General features: G+C 39.9%; 4 protein-coding genes and 1 non-coding gene across 7 annotated transcripts; 2 read left to right on the top strand and 3 right to left on the bottom strand.

The window, feature by feature from the left end:
* Positions 1-200: 200 nt before the first annotated feature.
* RpL4 (Ribosomal protein L4) lies at positions 201-2,778 on the bottom strand. Its single transcript, XM_008196084.3, has 5 exons — positions 2,619-2,778; positions 1,770-2,321; positions 920-1,290; positions 588-747; positions 201-418 (listed from the first exon to the last, which is right to left on the bottom strand). Exons 1-5 carry the CDS (start codon positions 2,619-2,621, stop codon positions 290-292), a joined length of 1,215 nt encoding a protein of 404 aa, XP_008194306.1. The 5' UTR covers positions 2,622-2,778; the 3' UTR covers positions 201-289.
* On the bottom strand, positions 2,385-2,457 carry LOC135266421 (small nucleolar RNA SNORD18). The gene has a single exon (XR_010334482.1). It is a non-coding gene; the product is annotated as a small nucleolar RNA SNORD18 (small nucleolar RNA).
* A 495-nt stretch (positions 2,779-3,273) lies between the features above and the next one.
* Positions 3,274-6,134, top strand: Sec63 (Secretory 63). Its single transcript, XM_966596.4, has 6 exons — positions 3,274-3,575; positions 3,649-4,151; positions 4,204-4,636; positions 4,687-4,980; positions 5,032-5,696; positions 5,745-6,134. The coding sequence occupies exons 1-6, from the start codon at positions 3,455-3,457 to the stop codon at positions 5,976-5,978; spliced, it is 2,250 nt and encodes a 749-aa protein (XP_971689.1). The 5' UTR covers positions 3,274-3,454; the 3' UTR covers positions 5,979-6,134.
* A 314-nt stretch (positions 6,135-6,448) lies between these two features.
* On the bottom strand, positions 6,449-9,061 carry CycB3 (Cyclin B3). Of its 3 annotated transcripts, none has more exons than XM_008196085.3 (7): positions 8,913-9,052; positions 8,410-8,482; positions 7,849-8,357; positions 7,568-7,799; positions 7,033-7,419; positions 6,808-6,982; positions 6,449-6,755 (listed from the first exon to the last, which is right to left on the bottom strand). In XM_008196085.3, exons 2-7 carry the CDS (start codon positions 8,425-8,427, stop codon positions 6,592-6,594), a joined length of 1,485 nt encoding a protein of 494 aa, XP_008194307.1. In that variant the 5' UTR covers positions 8,428-8,482; positions 8,913-9,052; the 3' UTR covers positions 6,449-6,591. The 3 variants fall into 3 exon arrangements, with proteins under 3 accessions (XP_008194307.1, XP_008194308.1, XP_008194309.1); XM_008196086.3 differs by having other exon boundaries at positions 7,568-7,784; XM_008196087.3 differs by lacking the exon at positions 8,410-8,482 and having other exon boundaries at positions 8,913-9,061.
* A 96-nt stretch (positions 9,062-9,157) lies between these two features.
* Pex1 (Peroxin 1) lies at positions 9,158-13,918 on the top strand. Its single transcript, XM_001813170.4, has 14 exons — positions 9,158-9,489; positions 9,541-9,762; positions 9,812-9,926; positions 10,000-10,887; positions 10,935-11,199; positions 11,245-11,407; positions 11,459-11,606; positions 11,651-11,832; positions 11,880-12,079; positions 12,125-12,184; positions 12,256-12,442; positions 12,490-12,657; positions 13,654-13,763; positions 13,811-13,918. The coding sequence occupies exons 1-14, from the start codon at positions 9,400-9,402 to the stop codon at positions 13,875-13,877; spliced, it is 2,865 nt and encodes a 954-aa protein (XP_001813222.2). The 5' UTR covers positions 9,158-9,399; the 3' UTR covers positions 13,878-13,918.
* Positions 13,919-15,527: the final 1,609 nt, after the last annotated feature.

Here is a 15,527-nt window from a genome sequence, read left to right as displayed (position 1 = left end):
GTATAACAAAACGTCTATAGGTTCGATTTTAAAAGATGTGATTTTTCCAATTGTTACGAGATTTTTTTCAATGCTTATTTATCAAAAACTAGCAGTACTTATTTACCTGTTTAGGAACACTTCATAAATGTATCATTCATAAGTCTTTAATTTTTTTATTAGATATTTTTTTTTTTTGAAGGAATAAATAAAACAAAATGTAATCCACAACTTTTTTATTTTTAATTACAAATAAACCAAGATTATGGTAGTCCCAATATAAAATTATACAAGAACTATCCTAATCTCTTTATTTTTTAGCGGGAGCTTTCTTTGTTGCTTTCTTCGTTTTGCCAGATTTGGCCTTTAGAATAGCTTCTCTTCTTTTAGCTTGCAATTTGGCGGATCTGACCACACGTGACGTATCCGGAAGAGTTATCTGCAAAAAATCAGTTTAATTAAAAATAAATAATAAAAAAATACATAAAACAAAATTTAAAATAAAATCAGAGCTTTTGAATATAAAATCATCGTTCTTCATAAACACGGACCAAAAGCAAATCATCACAGAAAATCAAGTAAAATAATTAAATTAATTCGTTACTTACTTTCCTTTTCTTGGCCAAAATTTCATCCCTACTAGCTTGACGCTTTTGAGATGACAAAATCGCTTGGCGTTTCAATACTGCAGCGTAAGGATTGAGACGCAACATAGCCCCAGTGTTGGCCAACGGGTTGAAACGACGCACGCGACGTACAACCTTCTTCCTATAAAAAAACACAAACATTAGAAAAACAAAAATACAACAAATAAAAATTCTCATAAATAATTAATTCAATCAGGTGTCAACAGGTAATCACGGATTATCATAACCCAGTGCTCAAAAAGTTCTCATCATACAAAAGAAAAATAACAATAATAAAAAACAACAAAACGTACTGTGGCACACGCAAAACTTTCTTGATTTCATCAGCCTTCAACAAACGAGCCAGATCGGTATTAGCCATTTTGGGTTGGGGCAAGTTGTAGCCCTTCTTCTCAGCTGATGGAGTTTTCCAGCTTCCGAAGAGTTTGTCCAGTCTCTGGAAGGCCGACTCGGTCCAGATGACGAAACGGCCAACGTGACCACCCGGAGCCAGTTTCAAAAGGTTGAGCTTTTCAACGCTGATTAAGTCAATTCCGGGGATGTTACGGAAGGCGCGGCGCAAGCCCTGATCCTTGTGGTAAACCACCAAAGGGCCTCGGCGTTGGATGCGGCGCCTGTTGCGCATTTTACCCTTTCCAGCACGGAAGCGCTGGCTCTTGTAGACCTAATTTAAATAAACGACAAATCAAACTCTGACCCGAAATTTTTTTAGCAAATATATTTATTAATCAATCAGAATTTTGCGACTGTAATCAGGGTTCAGCACGCTAGGACCAACGCAAAGTCATCATTAATTTCGATTTCTTAATTTTTCGAAAGCAATATTTTTTTATTTTCTCAATTACGGCAAAACTGTACGAAACAAAGGAACTACTTTGATGTGAACTTGTGTAAAATGATCCGGGGAATCGACTGGCGTCGAGAAAAACGCCAAATTCTCAATAGTTATTTAGTTATTTTGTTTTAGTTTAATCTATTTTTTCTATTATTTGAAGTCCTCTAGAAAACTATTAGTAGGAGAAGAATGATCTTGTGATTTAACCCTTTGGTTTTCCATTTTAAGTATTAAGCAGCAAAACTAAATCAAAAATAAAACTGGTATTTGAATTAGAAAAACCATATCGCTAGTGTTACAATAATGACCTTTTGGATATCAGCCCAGGCCTTGATGCGTCTCAGAAACTGCACGGCTTGCTTGGTCTTGTTCATCTCTTGGACCTTATCGGAGACCACCAGCGGCAGCTCTGGCACCTGATCGATGACATGCCCCTTGCTCATGACCAAAGCTGGGACCCCACTGGCGGCCACAGCCGAAGCCAGAGCATACCGACGTTGGTTAACATTGACGCGTCTGTGCCAGCGACGCCATGGTTTGGTCGGTGCGAACATGCGCCCCCCGCGACACATGTTCCCGAACGCACCCTGTCCCGAGCGGTGGGTGCCGCCGCCCCGGACACGGGGAATACGCGCCACGGCACGGCCAGTGCCCCAGGACTCGGCAGAGGTCTGGTGGCCGGCTTTGTCACTAACGCAGTAGGCCTGGCGATGGTTCATGGAGAGCTGTTGGTGCACGAAGTTGACGACATCGGGCCTAATGGGGGCCTTGAAGACGGCCGGCAAGACCACGGTCTCGCCCTTCACCTCCTCGGATTTCTCATTGTACACGCTCACTAAGGGGCGCGCGGCGGCCAGCGACTGAAACAACCCCTTCTGAGTGACAAGTTCGGGAAAAATTACCAGGGTGTAAAGGGATAAGGGAGGGTCAGAGCTTTTGAGAATATAATCAGTGGTTATCAGAAACACGGACCAAAAGCGTTATTCATCACTAGTTAACAACAAATATTTCTATGGGGAAATGTTCGGACACGTGGTCGCGTCATATGTACACCAAAATTGAGTCAAGTACGCTTTTTTGGGCAACAAAAACATGATATTAAGTTCGGAAATTGATAATTTTAACAATAGTGACTAAAAAAGACGGAATATAATTACCATTTTTTGTAAAACTTAATTCTACTTTTCACTTGTCTCGCACATCAAGCGAACACAATGTCCGCCATATAAAAGGAAGTGGCCTTGCCTCGGTCGGTAAAAGCGAGAATTGTCGGTGTTACAGTCAGGCGCTGAATTTGAAAACGCAAAAATGGGTACCCTCCCAGCAACTTTCTCTTTTTACGAGGATTTGTTTAGATATTTATAGCATCTGTGGTGCTCCCCATCGTTTATTTCAGTATAAAAGTAAGTAAGAACTATTAATAAATCAAAATTTCTTTACTTCTATGCCTTGAGTTGTTGTTTTTCCGTTTTCAAATATAGTCAATAATCAGTGATCATGTTATGCTTATTGATTTACATTTTTGACACAGCTTTTAACTTTTTACAATGGTGTTACGGGTAATCACCGTAAGAACACATAAAGTTGGCAATAAAGATCCAAAATTGGGCGCCACGTGTGTTGGGAATAATGATTTAAAAAAGTATTACTAGCCGTTATTTGTTACGATGTATTTGTATGTGACCTCTTTAAAAAAAATGAGAAATAACCGGCCTAAAAACATTCAAAAACGACGGTCTTTTTTCGAGACAAATGAACTACCAGTAGTACCGGTCGCAAATGATCGAATCAATATCTTTTATGGAAACTTGTGATACAATTTTAATGCCTGTTAATTGTCCTAAAATCGGGTAAAGTCAATTGAAGGTGGAAAGCCTCCACATAACTGTAAACACGCTTGGCTCTCACATGCCACATGCGCAACAATTTGAAGTAGGTTTCGAATCGAATTGTCAAATATTACACGTCGTCCAATTTTAATAAATAAGAGGAAATGGGGCAAAAATTCCAATATGATGAAAGTGGTTCGACGTTTTTCTACTTCTTACTATCATTTTTAGCCTTAATCTTAATCCCAGCGACGATATACTACTGGCCGAGAGAAAAAAAGAGAGGTTAGAACAGTTTAATTTATATGGACCTTTACTGCATGTCCAGACGTTCAGTTTCTGAAGCCGTTTGTTGCAGACCCCGAGGAAGAGAGTAAAAAATGCCACTGCCCCCCATGTATCAAGAAAAGGGAGTTCCAAAAGAACGCGGATCCTTGGAAGGGCCCCAAGAATTTTTTAATAAAGCTAGTGATAATAATTGGGTGGTTGCTACTACTGCTGTTAGCGTACAAAGTATCTCAGTTTGATTATGAAATGGCAAACTTTGACCCTTATGAAATACTGGGGATCCCCCTTGGGGCGAGCCAAGCCGAGATCAAGAAAGCCTACAGGAGACTCTCTCTCATCCTTCATCCTGACAAAGATACCGGCAATGAGAAAGAATTCATGAAGTTGTCGAAAGCCTACCAGGCGTTAACTGACGATGAAGCGAGAAAAAACTGGGAGAAATACGGAAATCCGGACGGTCCCGGAGCCATGAGTTTTGGGATAGCGCTCCCGTCGTGGATTGTGGAGAAGGAGAACAGCGTGTGGGTGCTGGGGCTGTATGGGCTTGTCTTCATGGTGGCGCTTCCAATAGTGGTAAGTATTTTTCTACCCGTCTGGAATTTTTCCCACTTTTTTGCTTCTCCAGGTCGGGACGTGGTGGTACAGAAGCATAAAATTCACCGACCAAGTCTTGCTAGACACAACCCAGATGTACTACTACTTTTTCCATAAAACTCCCAACATGGTGCTCAAGCGTGTAATTATGATCCTAGCCGCTAGTTTAGAGTTTAACAAAAAACACAATTCGGAGATAAAAGAGCGAGATTTGGACAACGAGGAGGTGCCCCAACTCATCAAAAAATTGCCAAATCTGAGTGAAAAGAATAAAGAAGCGCCCTTGTGTTACACTTATAGTATTAAGGCTCGTGCTATCATTCATGCTCACCTGTCCCGCATACCTCTAAACCCCAACACTTTAGAGGAAGACAGGCGTTATATCATTGCAAAATGCCCAACTCTAATCCAGGAACAGGTCAACTGTGTCAATCAACTCATAGTATTGGCGTATAATCGCAGAAGTGAGCTCACTTATTTTACGTTGTGCTCGTTTCTATTTGTTTTCTTGCAGTACAAAGATTACCTACAATTGAGACAATAGAAAACTGTATGAAACTGTGCCCAATGATCGTCCAAGGCTTGTGGGAATTTAAGTCGCCTTTACTTCAACTACCTTACATTAATGAAGACAACTTGAAGTATTTTATGAATAAGAAGAAGCCCATCAGGTCTCTACAACAGTTTGCCCAACTAAAAGGGGACGAAAGGAGGAATATTTTGCGAAATTTCAGCGAGCAGGAGTATGACAATGTGATGAAAGTTTTGGGAAACATGCCTTACATTGACTTCCAAGTCAAATACGAAGGTTTGTTTGTTGACAAAAAAACTAGATAAACAATTAATTTCTTTACTGTAGTTATGGATGATGAGAACCCCACTGAAGTGACCGTTGGGGCGATCGTGACCGTCATAGTGACCCTAACCCGCAAGCCAATGAGCACCTTGTTTGGTGACGAAACTGTGAAAGACAACAACCTGATCAACGAAAACGGCGTTGACGGTGACGCTAAAGAAGCAGCTGCTGGTGACACTGATCCTCAAGTCCCGGTAATAAAACGTCCAGCTTGGCTGAAGCAAAAACGAGGCGGTGGAAAAAAGAACAAAAAACCTGTCAAACAACCGAAAGCCACCGCCGCAGTGGTTAAACCCAAAGCGGACGAGTCTCCAGTCCCATCGTCCGACAAGAAGAAAGTCAAGGAAGAGAAAAGTAAAGAAGAAGAAAGCGAAGAGTCGGATGTGAGCGACGCTGAAACGAACGACAAGTCGTCAGAGGATGACAGTGTCCAGAAGTCGCAGAATGAGGATGATGATCAAGAGTGGGAGAAGTTCAAGAAGTTGCATGAGAGGGAGAAGGCGTTGCAAGGCAAATCAAAGACTTCGCATCCAGTGCATAGTCCTTACTTTCCTAACGACAAGCAGGAGTATTGGTGGACGTATATTTGCGATAGGAAGTCAAGGACGCTCTTAACAGTGCCTCATTATGTCACCAGTTTAATAGACCAGGAAGTTGTACACTTAAAAGTACGTGTAATTGTTTGTTTGGATTAAAATTTTCAATTGTTGTTTCAGTTCACAGCTCCAAACTGGGTAGGAGTTTACACTTTCACCGTGTGTCTGAGGTCGGATTCGTATATAGGGTTTGATCAGCAGAAAGATATCAAATTAGATGTGAAAGCTGCGCCTGCTGAAATCACAGAGCACCCGCAATGGGAGGATCTGGAGGAGGAGGAGGGGTCGGCTAAGGAGGACGCCCACGAGTCGGAGTATACAACAGATGAAGACCTTTCAGAGGATGACGACTGATTTTTACAATGTAATCAAAGAAAGACTTAGAGATAGCATTTATGTAGTAAAATATTAATTCTGGTCATCTCTCTTTAACTGGATTCGACATTATTTTCAATGTTAAGGTTTTGGGCTGTATTTATATTTGTACCATAAAGTGAAATATTTACTTTGTTTTCGTCCATACATCCCCGAACTACAAATAAATCTAACGTAATTAAGCTAATGAAAGGATGCAAGGTGAAGAAAAACCATTGACATTTGTACCAATAACACGAAATGTTTTATTCAATTGAACGAGCAATTCTCCTGATGTAACTTCTTACGTAAAAACGGCGCCTAAAGTTCAAACGTTAGGTAATAATCATTCAATGCTTGTGTAACTTAAATTACTCATTATTCAACATAAATCAACAAGTACAAACCATATCTTGTCGATGTCTTCATCAACCGTAATAAAATTTGACGAAAATTTACTTAATGCCACACACGATAAAAATTAATATAATTTTAAAACAATAAATACATCTAGACAGACCTGGACTTAAATAATGCGAATAATCAGATATAAAAACTCACTTTACGAACAAGTAAAGCGTCAAAAACTACAGACATTTACCCATCAATTGGCCTAAACAAACAATTCTTCGTTACTTATTAGTGGAATCTTGGCTACTTCAAAGAATATCTTATGGGAATACTTATTTCTTACAGTCATTAGCGGACTTTTCGGCTTTTTGTGTAACCCGTCGTTTAGTAAAATCACAACTTCTTTAAAATCTTCAAGTTTGTAGCCTGAAACAACAAAATGTAATACGTATTTTTTTGAATTAAATAAAATAAGCACCTGAATAAAACTCTAAGGCGGTCGTCCACCCACTAATTTTCTTCATCTTGAGCGCCAGATACAGTGACGCTGAGGCCAATTTTGAGTCGCGTACAGTAACAGTGGCATAATCCATCAGCGAATATTCTAAAATAAATCTTGCGAGGGTGAGCACAGGCATTGTGATTTTGGCACACTGAAAGTAAAGTTGGGGTAAAACTTTAGGGATATGTGACGAGTTGTTACTCTAGCGTATCTCCTGAGAAATCTGTAGCTGATTGGAATGCCCAGATTAAAATCACAGACTTTTAAAATATTTATTTCCATTCGGACGAGCTCCCGGCACGTGTATGCCCCATCACAAATGTACAAAAAGTCGTTGATGGCCGGCGGAATTCTTTCGTCGTATTTACTAGCTATGAACATGGAAGCTGCGCCCACTAATTGCAAGGTCTCTTTGCCGACAGTCATCCGACTTAAGTAAAAATCCACTAATTTTACTCCTAAGTAAAGCGTCTCGTGGTTCAGTTCGAAACTTTCTTGCACTTCAACCATCCAGTCCACCAGAAGCGACCGCATCCAGCTCGTGAGACAGACTTGTCTGTCCATGTAGTCGGCGATTTCAAACTGCGGCTAAAACACGTAATTTTTTCTACCAGCGGCCCAAAAAATAATTTTAACACTTAAATTAAATGCATTAAACACCGAAAATATGCAGCCTTTCTTTGGATTTTTACAAAAAAAAAAATCTGACAACAGTTGATTTGTAATAAAAAAGTACCTCTCGACTCTTCATGTAATTGAAAATGTCCATGGCGTAGTGGGACACCTGGTGCACGTCGTCCCAGTTCTCCTTATCAAAGTCGGGCACTCCCTCGGGAACTTCATGAATGCCCAGATTGAGTTTGTTCTGGAGCTGCTGGGCCACGATGGACACCACAGATAGGTTCGGGGATTTCTCATCACTGGGGGGCGTTTTCGCTTTGGCTCCGCTGGAACTAACGGAATCATTGCTAAAACCATCCCTCATTACGCGAAAAAATCTGCTTTGGCGCGACTTACAGTTCCTCCAACGCTGACGAATAGAGAGATTCTTCAGTCTTTTCAAACTCGTTGCTCAGTCTTGTCTTGATGCGAGGATTAGAGATCTCTTTGAGCGCTTCTTTGGGTTTGACTGCCGTCTGGCCAGTCGTCACGTTTTTCACAGCAGCCCTAGTCACCACCCCGTTGAGACAGGGGGCTTGCGGGGGCAGAACATTCTCGTTCTGCTTGGGCTTGAGCACGGTTCTCACCGAGGGCAGTGTTTTGACTTGAACGATCGTCTTCTTCGCGGGCTGTTTTAAAGTGGCTTTCTTTTTATCATCGAACTTTTTGTTGTTGGTGATGTCACCCATTGCTGATCGTTTAACATTTTCTTTGACGGGGGAAAAGTCGGCTTTTCGTTTTGGGCGGATTTGGGCGTTTGTCAGGACTGATGACCGGCTTCGGGTGGAAACTGAGGCTTTTTGGTTTGTACGGATGGCGCCTGTGACGGCTCTGCTTAGGGGCTTCAAGGGAGCCATCGCAATGTTCTGGAAAAAGGGACCTTCAACAGGGGGCTCTCAAAAATGCACCGTTACGTACCTCACTCACAACTTTCATTATTAATTAACAGAAATGTCTCGGGTTATTTGTGTATGTGTGTGATGATGAGTCCCTTTTGAATAAAATAAAAATTTGGTGAAGAAAATCAAATGTCAACTCCAGGACCCCATAACCCATGTTAGTTTTACGCCCCAAAAATGCTATTTATCGAATTGATCGCTAATTGAGTAAAGCATTCGCTACGTTTTCTCTAACTTTGCAGTATTGTAAACAAAACTACACCCTGTTTTATCTCATCTGCATTTTACCGCCTTTTTTAACCAAACCCCTTTCATGCAGAAATGTGGATTAATATCCACATTCGGATCGTTCCTAAGCTTGCAATCACGAACAAATTTCAGAAAAAACCGCATAAAAACTGTTCAAGCAAAAAGTTCGTTAATGTCGCCGCTTAGAAAAACGTTAGATTATGAATTAGAATGGTGTAAAAACTAGTCAATGAAACAAGTACCCCCAAGAACGAGAAACTAACGACCACTTACCTCCTTAAAACTTGTAAAATTGCTTGTAGAAAAGTGTAGAAAAGCTTGTAAAAATTCACATGTGAAGTTCGTTGATGTTTAAAGCTTGTCGGCTTGCAGTTGTTTTGAAACGTTTCACTGCTTCGTCCCCATTGGTAGTTAAATAAAATAGAAGGGATGAAACAGTGGTGGTAAATTTGAATCGTATATATTGATAATTTATTTGCACAAACTGGAGTCGATTCCACACAAAAAAGTTAACGAGTGGTTAAAGTACAGTAACACTTGGTTCAAAATTGATAAGTTGTGTTAAACAGGATTAAAATTGTAAATCTTTTTGCATTTAAGTTGTACGACAGACGAGGCCTCTGCTGGTGACTTTCAAAAACGCGATTTGTAATTTATGGAAAAGGTTTAATTTATTTATTTAAGTGAAAAGTGTTGATTTTGCCCAGATGTATAAATTCCTCTAATTTTTTTGCATTTTTTTATGGTACTCAACTAAAAAATGTTTGAGGGATTATTAACTGTCAGATACGTAACCTCAAAAAACTGTTTCTGTGTCTTGTCTGTTAATAATTTCAAACATTTACAGAATGTAAGTATTGTCTCGTGTCCGCTAAATTAATATTGTCACGACTGATTGAAGAATGTCCTCAAATTGTCCTACAATGACAATGAAGCAATCCACGTGTCCGTTGACCCTTTATCAGGATCAGTTGATGACCAAAGTCTTGGTATTAATTCGTTATATGCGAAGGCCTTGGGCCTTGAGGACAATTCGTTGGTTACTGTTTCTGAAATATCAAAACCTCCAACAATTCAGAGTGTTACAATAACGGCCGTTGATAGTAATGACCATTTAGTTTTGGTAATTACTTCATCTTCTTATCTTGCATTTTATAATCATGTAACTTCAGGAATCATTAGCTGAAAATGTTCAGTCCACTTTGCTTGAGCAAATTCGTGTTCTCACAAATGGACAAAAATTTGTCATTTGGATTGGGGCAACAATTCATGTAACTGTTACTGTCTGTAAGTCGCTTACAGTCACTATAATAATGTGCCCATTCCTCCCTCCTTATAACTATTATTCAATTAATTGTAGGTGATATTAAACCAATTTCTCCCGGCAAAATTGATAATCTGACCGAAGTCGTAATAATAGCACCAGAAAAAAAAATTCATCCAATTTCGAACAGCAATGAGTCTAAAAACACAGACAAAACATCAAAGTTTCTGCCTGAATGTAAAAACAATGATGAAAATTTAATTTTGCGTATCGTGCCTTTTGAAGAAATAGTTTCGCAAATGCGCGATTTAAATTCTCCATTTAACGTTTTTGTGTTGAGGGCCAATGTCCCACAAAAAATAAAAGACACAATAAATAACACCACATTGTTTTTACTAAAATTGTTGAGTAACGAAGACGTCGACAAATCGCTTTACGTCAGATTAATTATTGTCGAGGACGTTTTAAGCGATTTTGTCCAAAATAAATTGTGCTTAGAGAATGTATTTGTCAGCAATACACTTTTTACTCATTTGAATTGTGAAGTTGGGGCACGAATTCGACTAGAACCCCACATCAGTACTTTGCCAGAAATCAAAGAAATAGAAATTTACACAAAACGGGATTATTCAATTGATGTGGTTCAAAAGTTTCAGCAATACTTAGCCGACAATTGCAAAAAACACGAATTTGTTTTAAATTCTGACGTAATATTGGAAATTGGCAGTAATGTGAGATGTTTGGTACGATTCCAACCTTGCCAAGCAAAATTTTGTGTGGTAACACAAGACTTGGTTCGAGATTGCAAATTAATTTTTATCAACGAAACAATTCCTCAGCGCGAAATTTTCGATAAAAAGGAATTTTTGGTCGACGAATACGCAACGGATGTGGCTAACTATAACGAGATTATCGACAGTTGTGTATTTTTGTGTACCTACAAAACTAAAAGTTTTAATAAATTGGAAAATGTATTAATAACAGGTGAACACGTTTATTGTTTTGATTTTTTTAATCTAACTTGAGTTTAGGGAAACCTGGTACTGGTAAAACAACTTTGGCTACGATTATTGCACATAAAATAAACTCTTATCCCTTTTTTATTCATACAAAAAAAATTAATTGCAAGTCAGTCAAAGGAAAGACCGTCGAATCGTTACATAAACTCTTGTCTACAACTTTCTTCGATTTAATTCACCATCAACCCTCTGTTTTAATTCTCGATAATCTTGAAATTTTGTGTGAAAACGTTAACGAAGGCGACGCCCTGTCGCCAAATACGGTTTATTTCAACAGGTAGGTCTTTTAAAAATTGAATGAGCGATTGATTTTTGTACTTAGAGTAAGTGAAATGTTGGAAACGCTGTTTGAACATTTTTGCGAAAATAACGCCGTCGCTGTAATAGCAACAGCTGAATCAGCGTCCAAATTACATAAAAATATTTATGCAACGAGAGGCCACCACCTTTTTAAACACGTTTTTGGAATCAATCAGTTAAATAAAGTGAGTTAAAAATATTTCTGTTTTATCCAATCGTTAATTGTTTCACTTTAGAATGATAGGAAAAAATTGATCGAATTTTTTTTCGCTAATTGTAACTGCGATGTTGGTTTGGAGCACTTGGTTGAAAAAACTGAAAGTTTCGTCATGCAGGACCTTGTTGATTTCGTTAATAAAACTTTATTTGAGTCGTACCAATACGGTAATTACTCGATTGAATTATTTGGTGTTTAATCAGTTTTGTAGATTTTGATAAAGACACAATGACAATCACTGAAAAGTGTTGCGAAACGGCTTTGGAAACAGTAACTGAAACGTGTTTATCAGGCGTTAATCTTCTTCCATCTGGTGATAAAAACTTGGACGATATTGGGGGTTTATCCAGTGTCAAAAAACTCCTAATTGAGACAATGCTATGGCCGGCGAAAGTAGCACGAAACCACAGTTAGGAACGAAGTAAAAATCAGTTTTTTAGTATCCTAATTTGTTTTCAAACGCGCCCCTTCGTCTGCCATCCGGTTTGCTCCTTTACGGTCCTCCCGGTACAGGTAAAACTATATTGGCAGGAGCAGCTGCAAAACACTGCGGACTTCGCTTAATTTCCATAAAGGGACCCGAACTTTTATCGAAATATATCGGGGCTAGCGAGCAAGCCGTTCGGGATGTGTTCCAAAGGTGAGAACGGGCATGTAATTGGCGATTTATTCGTCTCGTTTTTAGAGCACAAAGCGCCAAGCCATGCATATTGTTCTTCGACGAGTTCGACAGCCTGGCTCCCAGGTTAGTGTGTGAAAAAAATCAAAACCAAATTATAAGACCGTTTAACTGTATGTGTTAATTCTTGCAATTAGGAGAGGCCACGACAACACGGGCGTAACAGACCGGGTCGTAAATCAGCTTTTGACCCAACTTGACGGCATCGAAACCCTTTCAGGGGTGTTTGTTTTAGCAGCGACTTCCCGACCTGACCTTCTAGACCCGGCTCTTTTACGACCCGGCCGTCTCGACATCCACCTTCATTGCCCTCTTCCCCAGGAAGTATTTGTTTTAAAACTGCCAAATCTTGTTGCACCAGCCTGTTGTAGAATTCCAGACTCGAGATTTTGAAAGTTCTATCAAAGTGTTTGAATTTTTCTAACGATGTGGATTTAGGAAAAATCGCCAGCGCTACTGAGGGTTTTTCCGGGGCTGACTTACAGGCCGTGCTCTACAGCGCCCAGCTGGACTCCGTCAAGGAGCTCCTGCAGGACGAGGTATGAGCGAAGCAATTTCGCATTAAGCCGTTTTCTTAGGCTTTATTAGACAAGTTAGTGAGATAGGCGTCTTGGTTTGCCGCTAACTACTCTAGGCACATTACACGATAACAATATCATTCGGATTATACAGCGCTAGGTAGTATCTTGATTGCTTTATAATGAGAAGCAAGTATTGAGCCTGCCGGCACAGTCGTTTCCTTATTGACGTCACTTCCGTTGATTCGGTCTCAAGATGTTTCGTGCAAAAACGCCCTCATCAATCGATCAACAATTGCCGGTACTGCAACTTTGTTGCAAGAAGTGGCACTTTGAGGGCGCGAAACGAATAAATTCATCAGCTATTGCTCAAAACTGCGCTCCCTTAATGAAGACGGCTAATGACTGAGGCAATTATATTGCGCTAATAGGTGGCGCCCCCCTGCCTTGTTTTAGGAGCATCGCCTCGCAAATATTCGCATTTGAAACTACACCCAAAACGCTAATTGATTTTTATTCACAAAAAACTGTCTTTTCGTTCATAGTTTCGGGAAACATACTTTTATGTCTCGTTTTTACAAATCTTTGATTATTATATTAGCTGATAGTTTCGGGAGCGGGGCCGGTAATGGCTGGAGCAATTATCGTGCGAAGTGATGTCGCCCTCAAAGTATACGCACTTAAAAGAGCGAATCCCGCGAGTGCGTCGCATTCTCCGTAATTAACTACAATATTTGATTCGAGTTCGTTTGTTAGGGCCGTTTTAATTTCAATATGGAGTCGCAATTAACGGCTGTTAAATACATGCTTATATTTCGTTTAATTTAATTTGTGTTTGAATTGAATGGGCTTTGATTGTTAATTTTACCTTCACTTAGCCTCGTTGCCGCATTGTTCGCAACCATATCGAATTTGTTACTTTGAATTAGTTTCAATGCGACTAATTAACGATTTTATGATTCGCATTGTTTGCCGAGAAGAAGTAATTATGGTGCATTTATTTTGTAATTATCGCAGGCAAACATGCAAGAATTCCGCTGCGAGATTCAGCAGGTCCAGCTAATGGAAGCCGTAAAAACCACCAGGCCCTCTTTAAGTAAAGCGGAGCAGTTGAAATACGAGCGAATGTGAGGGCTTTGGCGGTTTGTGGGCTGTTATTTTTGGGCTTTTTCAGATACAGGCACTTCGAGGGCGGCGGCAGCAGCGACTTCACGCCGGGAAGCAGGGCGACACTAGCATAGTGAATTGTTTTTGGGCTGGTTTTAATAAATTATTGATTTTCTTGGAGTTTTTATTTCCCGGTTTAAGACCCATAAAAACGCGAACATTCGCGTAACAAAAGTATTGTCGTTTCACAATATGCCGATAAATAGCTTTGTGTTTAAATACAATTATGTAGCTTTCTACAAAGGCTATTGCGCGTCCATTGTTGACTGAAGTCCTCCAGAATGTCCAATTCATCAAATTCAATTATCGCTTTTCAGATGATGCTTTCTTTTCATTACAAAGCTATATTTGGTTTACAAACACTTGCAGCATCTCATAATGGCACCAGCAGACTTGTTGTTGGTTTTTGCAAGTGGTGGTGCTTTTTCCGAGTTTTGTAATTATCCGAAAAAATTGGCATTAGGTTCAAGACGGTTGCGTGGCTCTCAAAGAGCCTCGCTGTAAGTCTTTGCGCGTACGAGCAAAGGGTATTTGTATATCTTTTATATAATAGTTTATTCGGATCCTTTCGGAGTTGGGGTGCGGAAAATGTAAACGCATAACATCAATTGAATCTCAGACGAAAGATTTATTGAAATTTAATCCACACTTTGTAATTTATCCATGCGTCCATGCCGCAGTATAATTTGTTTAAGTTATTAGGGATTATAATCTTTTCTACATTCGTCGGATTCGATTCGACGTTGAGAGACCGTCTCGGAAATATTCAGAACGAGTTTCGTTTTGTTGAGAAATTCGAGCTGTGGCGAAACGACGTTTCTCTGCAGTATTCTTCCGTTTGGATATTTTTTGCTTTATTTAACTTGTAAACCAATGCGTACATTCAAGCATATTGAAGGCGCGTCCCGCTTACAATCGCTTTATCACAATGCCGAGGAGCAGACCGGCGGCGAATCTGGCTCGTCTCAATCGAAAATAAGTTGATATTTTTACAAATTACTAAAAAAAATACTACAATAGGTAATCAATAAGTCACTTATTGTTGTCCGTGGTCTAATAAAAGTAGCCGAAACGGTTTCGGCTTTTGTTAAATTGCCGCAAAATGTCATGCGGAAGTAACGGTAATCTAATAGACTGTCGTCGCGTCGGGGGCTCTCAGCCGTTAAAAATTACAATCATCAGAGGAAAAATAGAAAAACTCGTCATCACAACGCCATCAAAATTAGTGCAAATTGGCAGAAAATACAGACCGGCCTCTCTCTCATCATTTGCAATATTCATCATAACTGGTGCAGCGCAGAGAGGATAAAATTCGTTTTACCTCGATCTCTCCTGCTTAAAAGCCCCAGTTGAGACTGAAACAGGACGTATGGCGCAAGTTGGTGTGATATTACCACCTGGAATTACGGTCGCTTCCTATTGCCAACACCACAATTGCTAATTTGGACGATACAGGGCCATTTAATCGATCCTGTCAGTGATCTTGTGTGGCCGCTAAAAGTGCGATTTTTGGTTTGGCTCTGGGGGTTAACGCTTTGTCGCCCATTTCGATCGAAACAACATGGGAGTCGCGAAATTGTTTCGCCTCTCCTTAAATTGTTTCATGCAGGCGATTAGAACTCGGCCATCTGTAACTTAACACTGTTATGTTGAAAATTGTCGTTGATGGAAATTTGTGTTAGGTGCCAATGCTTGAAGAGAGCCCCCGGCGATATTTCGTGTAT

Source organism: Tribolium castaneum, chromosome 5, assembly GCF_031307605.1.
Source record: "Tribolium castaneum strain GA2 chromosome 5, icTriCast1.1, whole genome shotgun sequence".
Classification (NCBI taxonomy): domain Eukaryota; kingdom Metazoa; phylum Arthropoda; class Insecta; order Coleoptera; family Tenebrionidae; genus Tribolium; species Tribolium castaneum.
The sequence above is the reverse complement of the archived record's forward strand: the minus strand, read 5'-3'. Positions and strand labels throughout refer to the sequence as shown.

Bases quoted from the DNA above. Each gene is read 5' to 3' on its own strand.
- RpL4 (XM_008196084.3), bottom strand. The intron at 1,291-1,769 runs GTCATTATTGTA...TATTTAAATTAG, and splicing joins CCTGGGCTGATATCCAAAAG to GTCTACAAGAGCCAGCGCTT. The intron at 748-919 runs GTACGTTTTGTT...GTTTTTTTATAG, and splicing joins AAAGTTTTGCGTGTGCCACA to GAAGAAGGTTGTACGTCGCG.
- Sec63 (XM_966596.4), top strand. From the start codon at position 3,455: ATGGGGCAAAAATTCCAATATGATGAAAGTGGTTCGACGTTTTTCTAC. The intron at 3,576-3,648 runs GTTAGAACAGTT...CGTTTGTTGCAG, and splicing joins GCCGAGAGAAAAAAAGAGAG to ACCCCGAGGAAGAGAGTAAA. The intron at 4,637-4,686 runs GTGAGCTCACTT...GTTTTCTTGCAG, and splicing joins ATTGGCGTATAATCGCAGAA to TACAAAGATTACCTACAATT.
- CycB3 (XM_008196085.3), bottom strand. The intron at 7,800-7,848 runs GTAAGTCGCGCC...GGATGGTTTTAG, and splicing joins TCGTCAGCGTTGGAGGAACT to CAATGATTCCGTTAGTTCCA. The intron at 6,983-7,032 runs GTAACAACTCGT...CTTTACTTTCAG, and splicing joins TTCTCAGGAGATACGCTAGA to TGTGCCAAAATCACAATGCC.
- Pex1 (XM_001813170.4), top strand. From the start codon at position 9,400: ATGTTTGAGGGATTATTAACTGTCAGATACGTAACCTCAAAAAACTGT. The intron at 9,763-9,811 runs GTAATTACTTCA...ATGTAACTTCAG, and splicing joins GTAATGACCATTTAGTTTTG to GAATCATTAGCTGAAAATGT. The intron at 9,927-9,999 runs GTAAGTCGCTTA...AATTAATTGTAG, and splicing joins TCATGTAACTGTTACTGTCT to GTGATATTAAACCAATTTCT.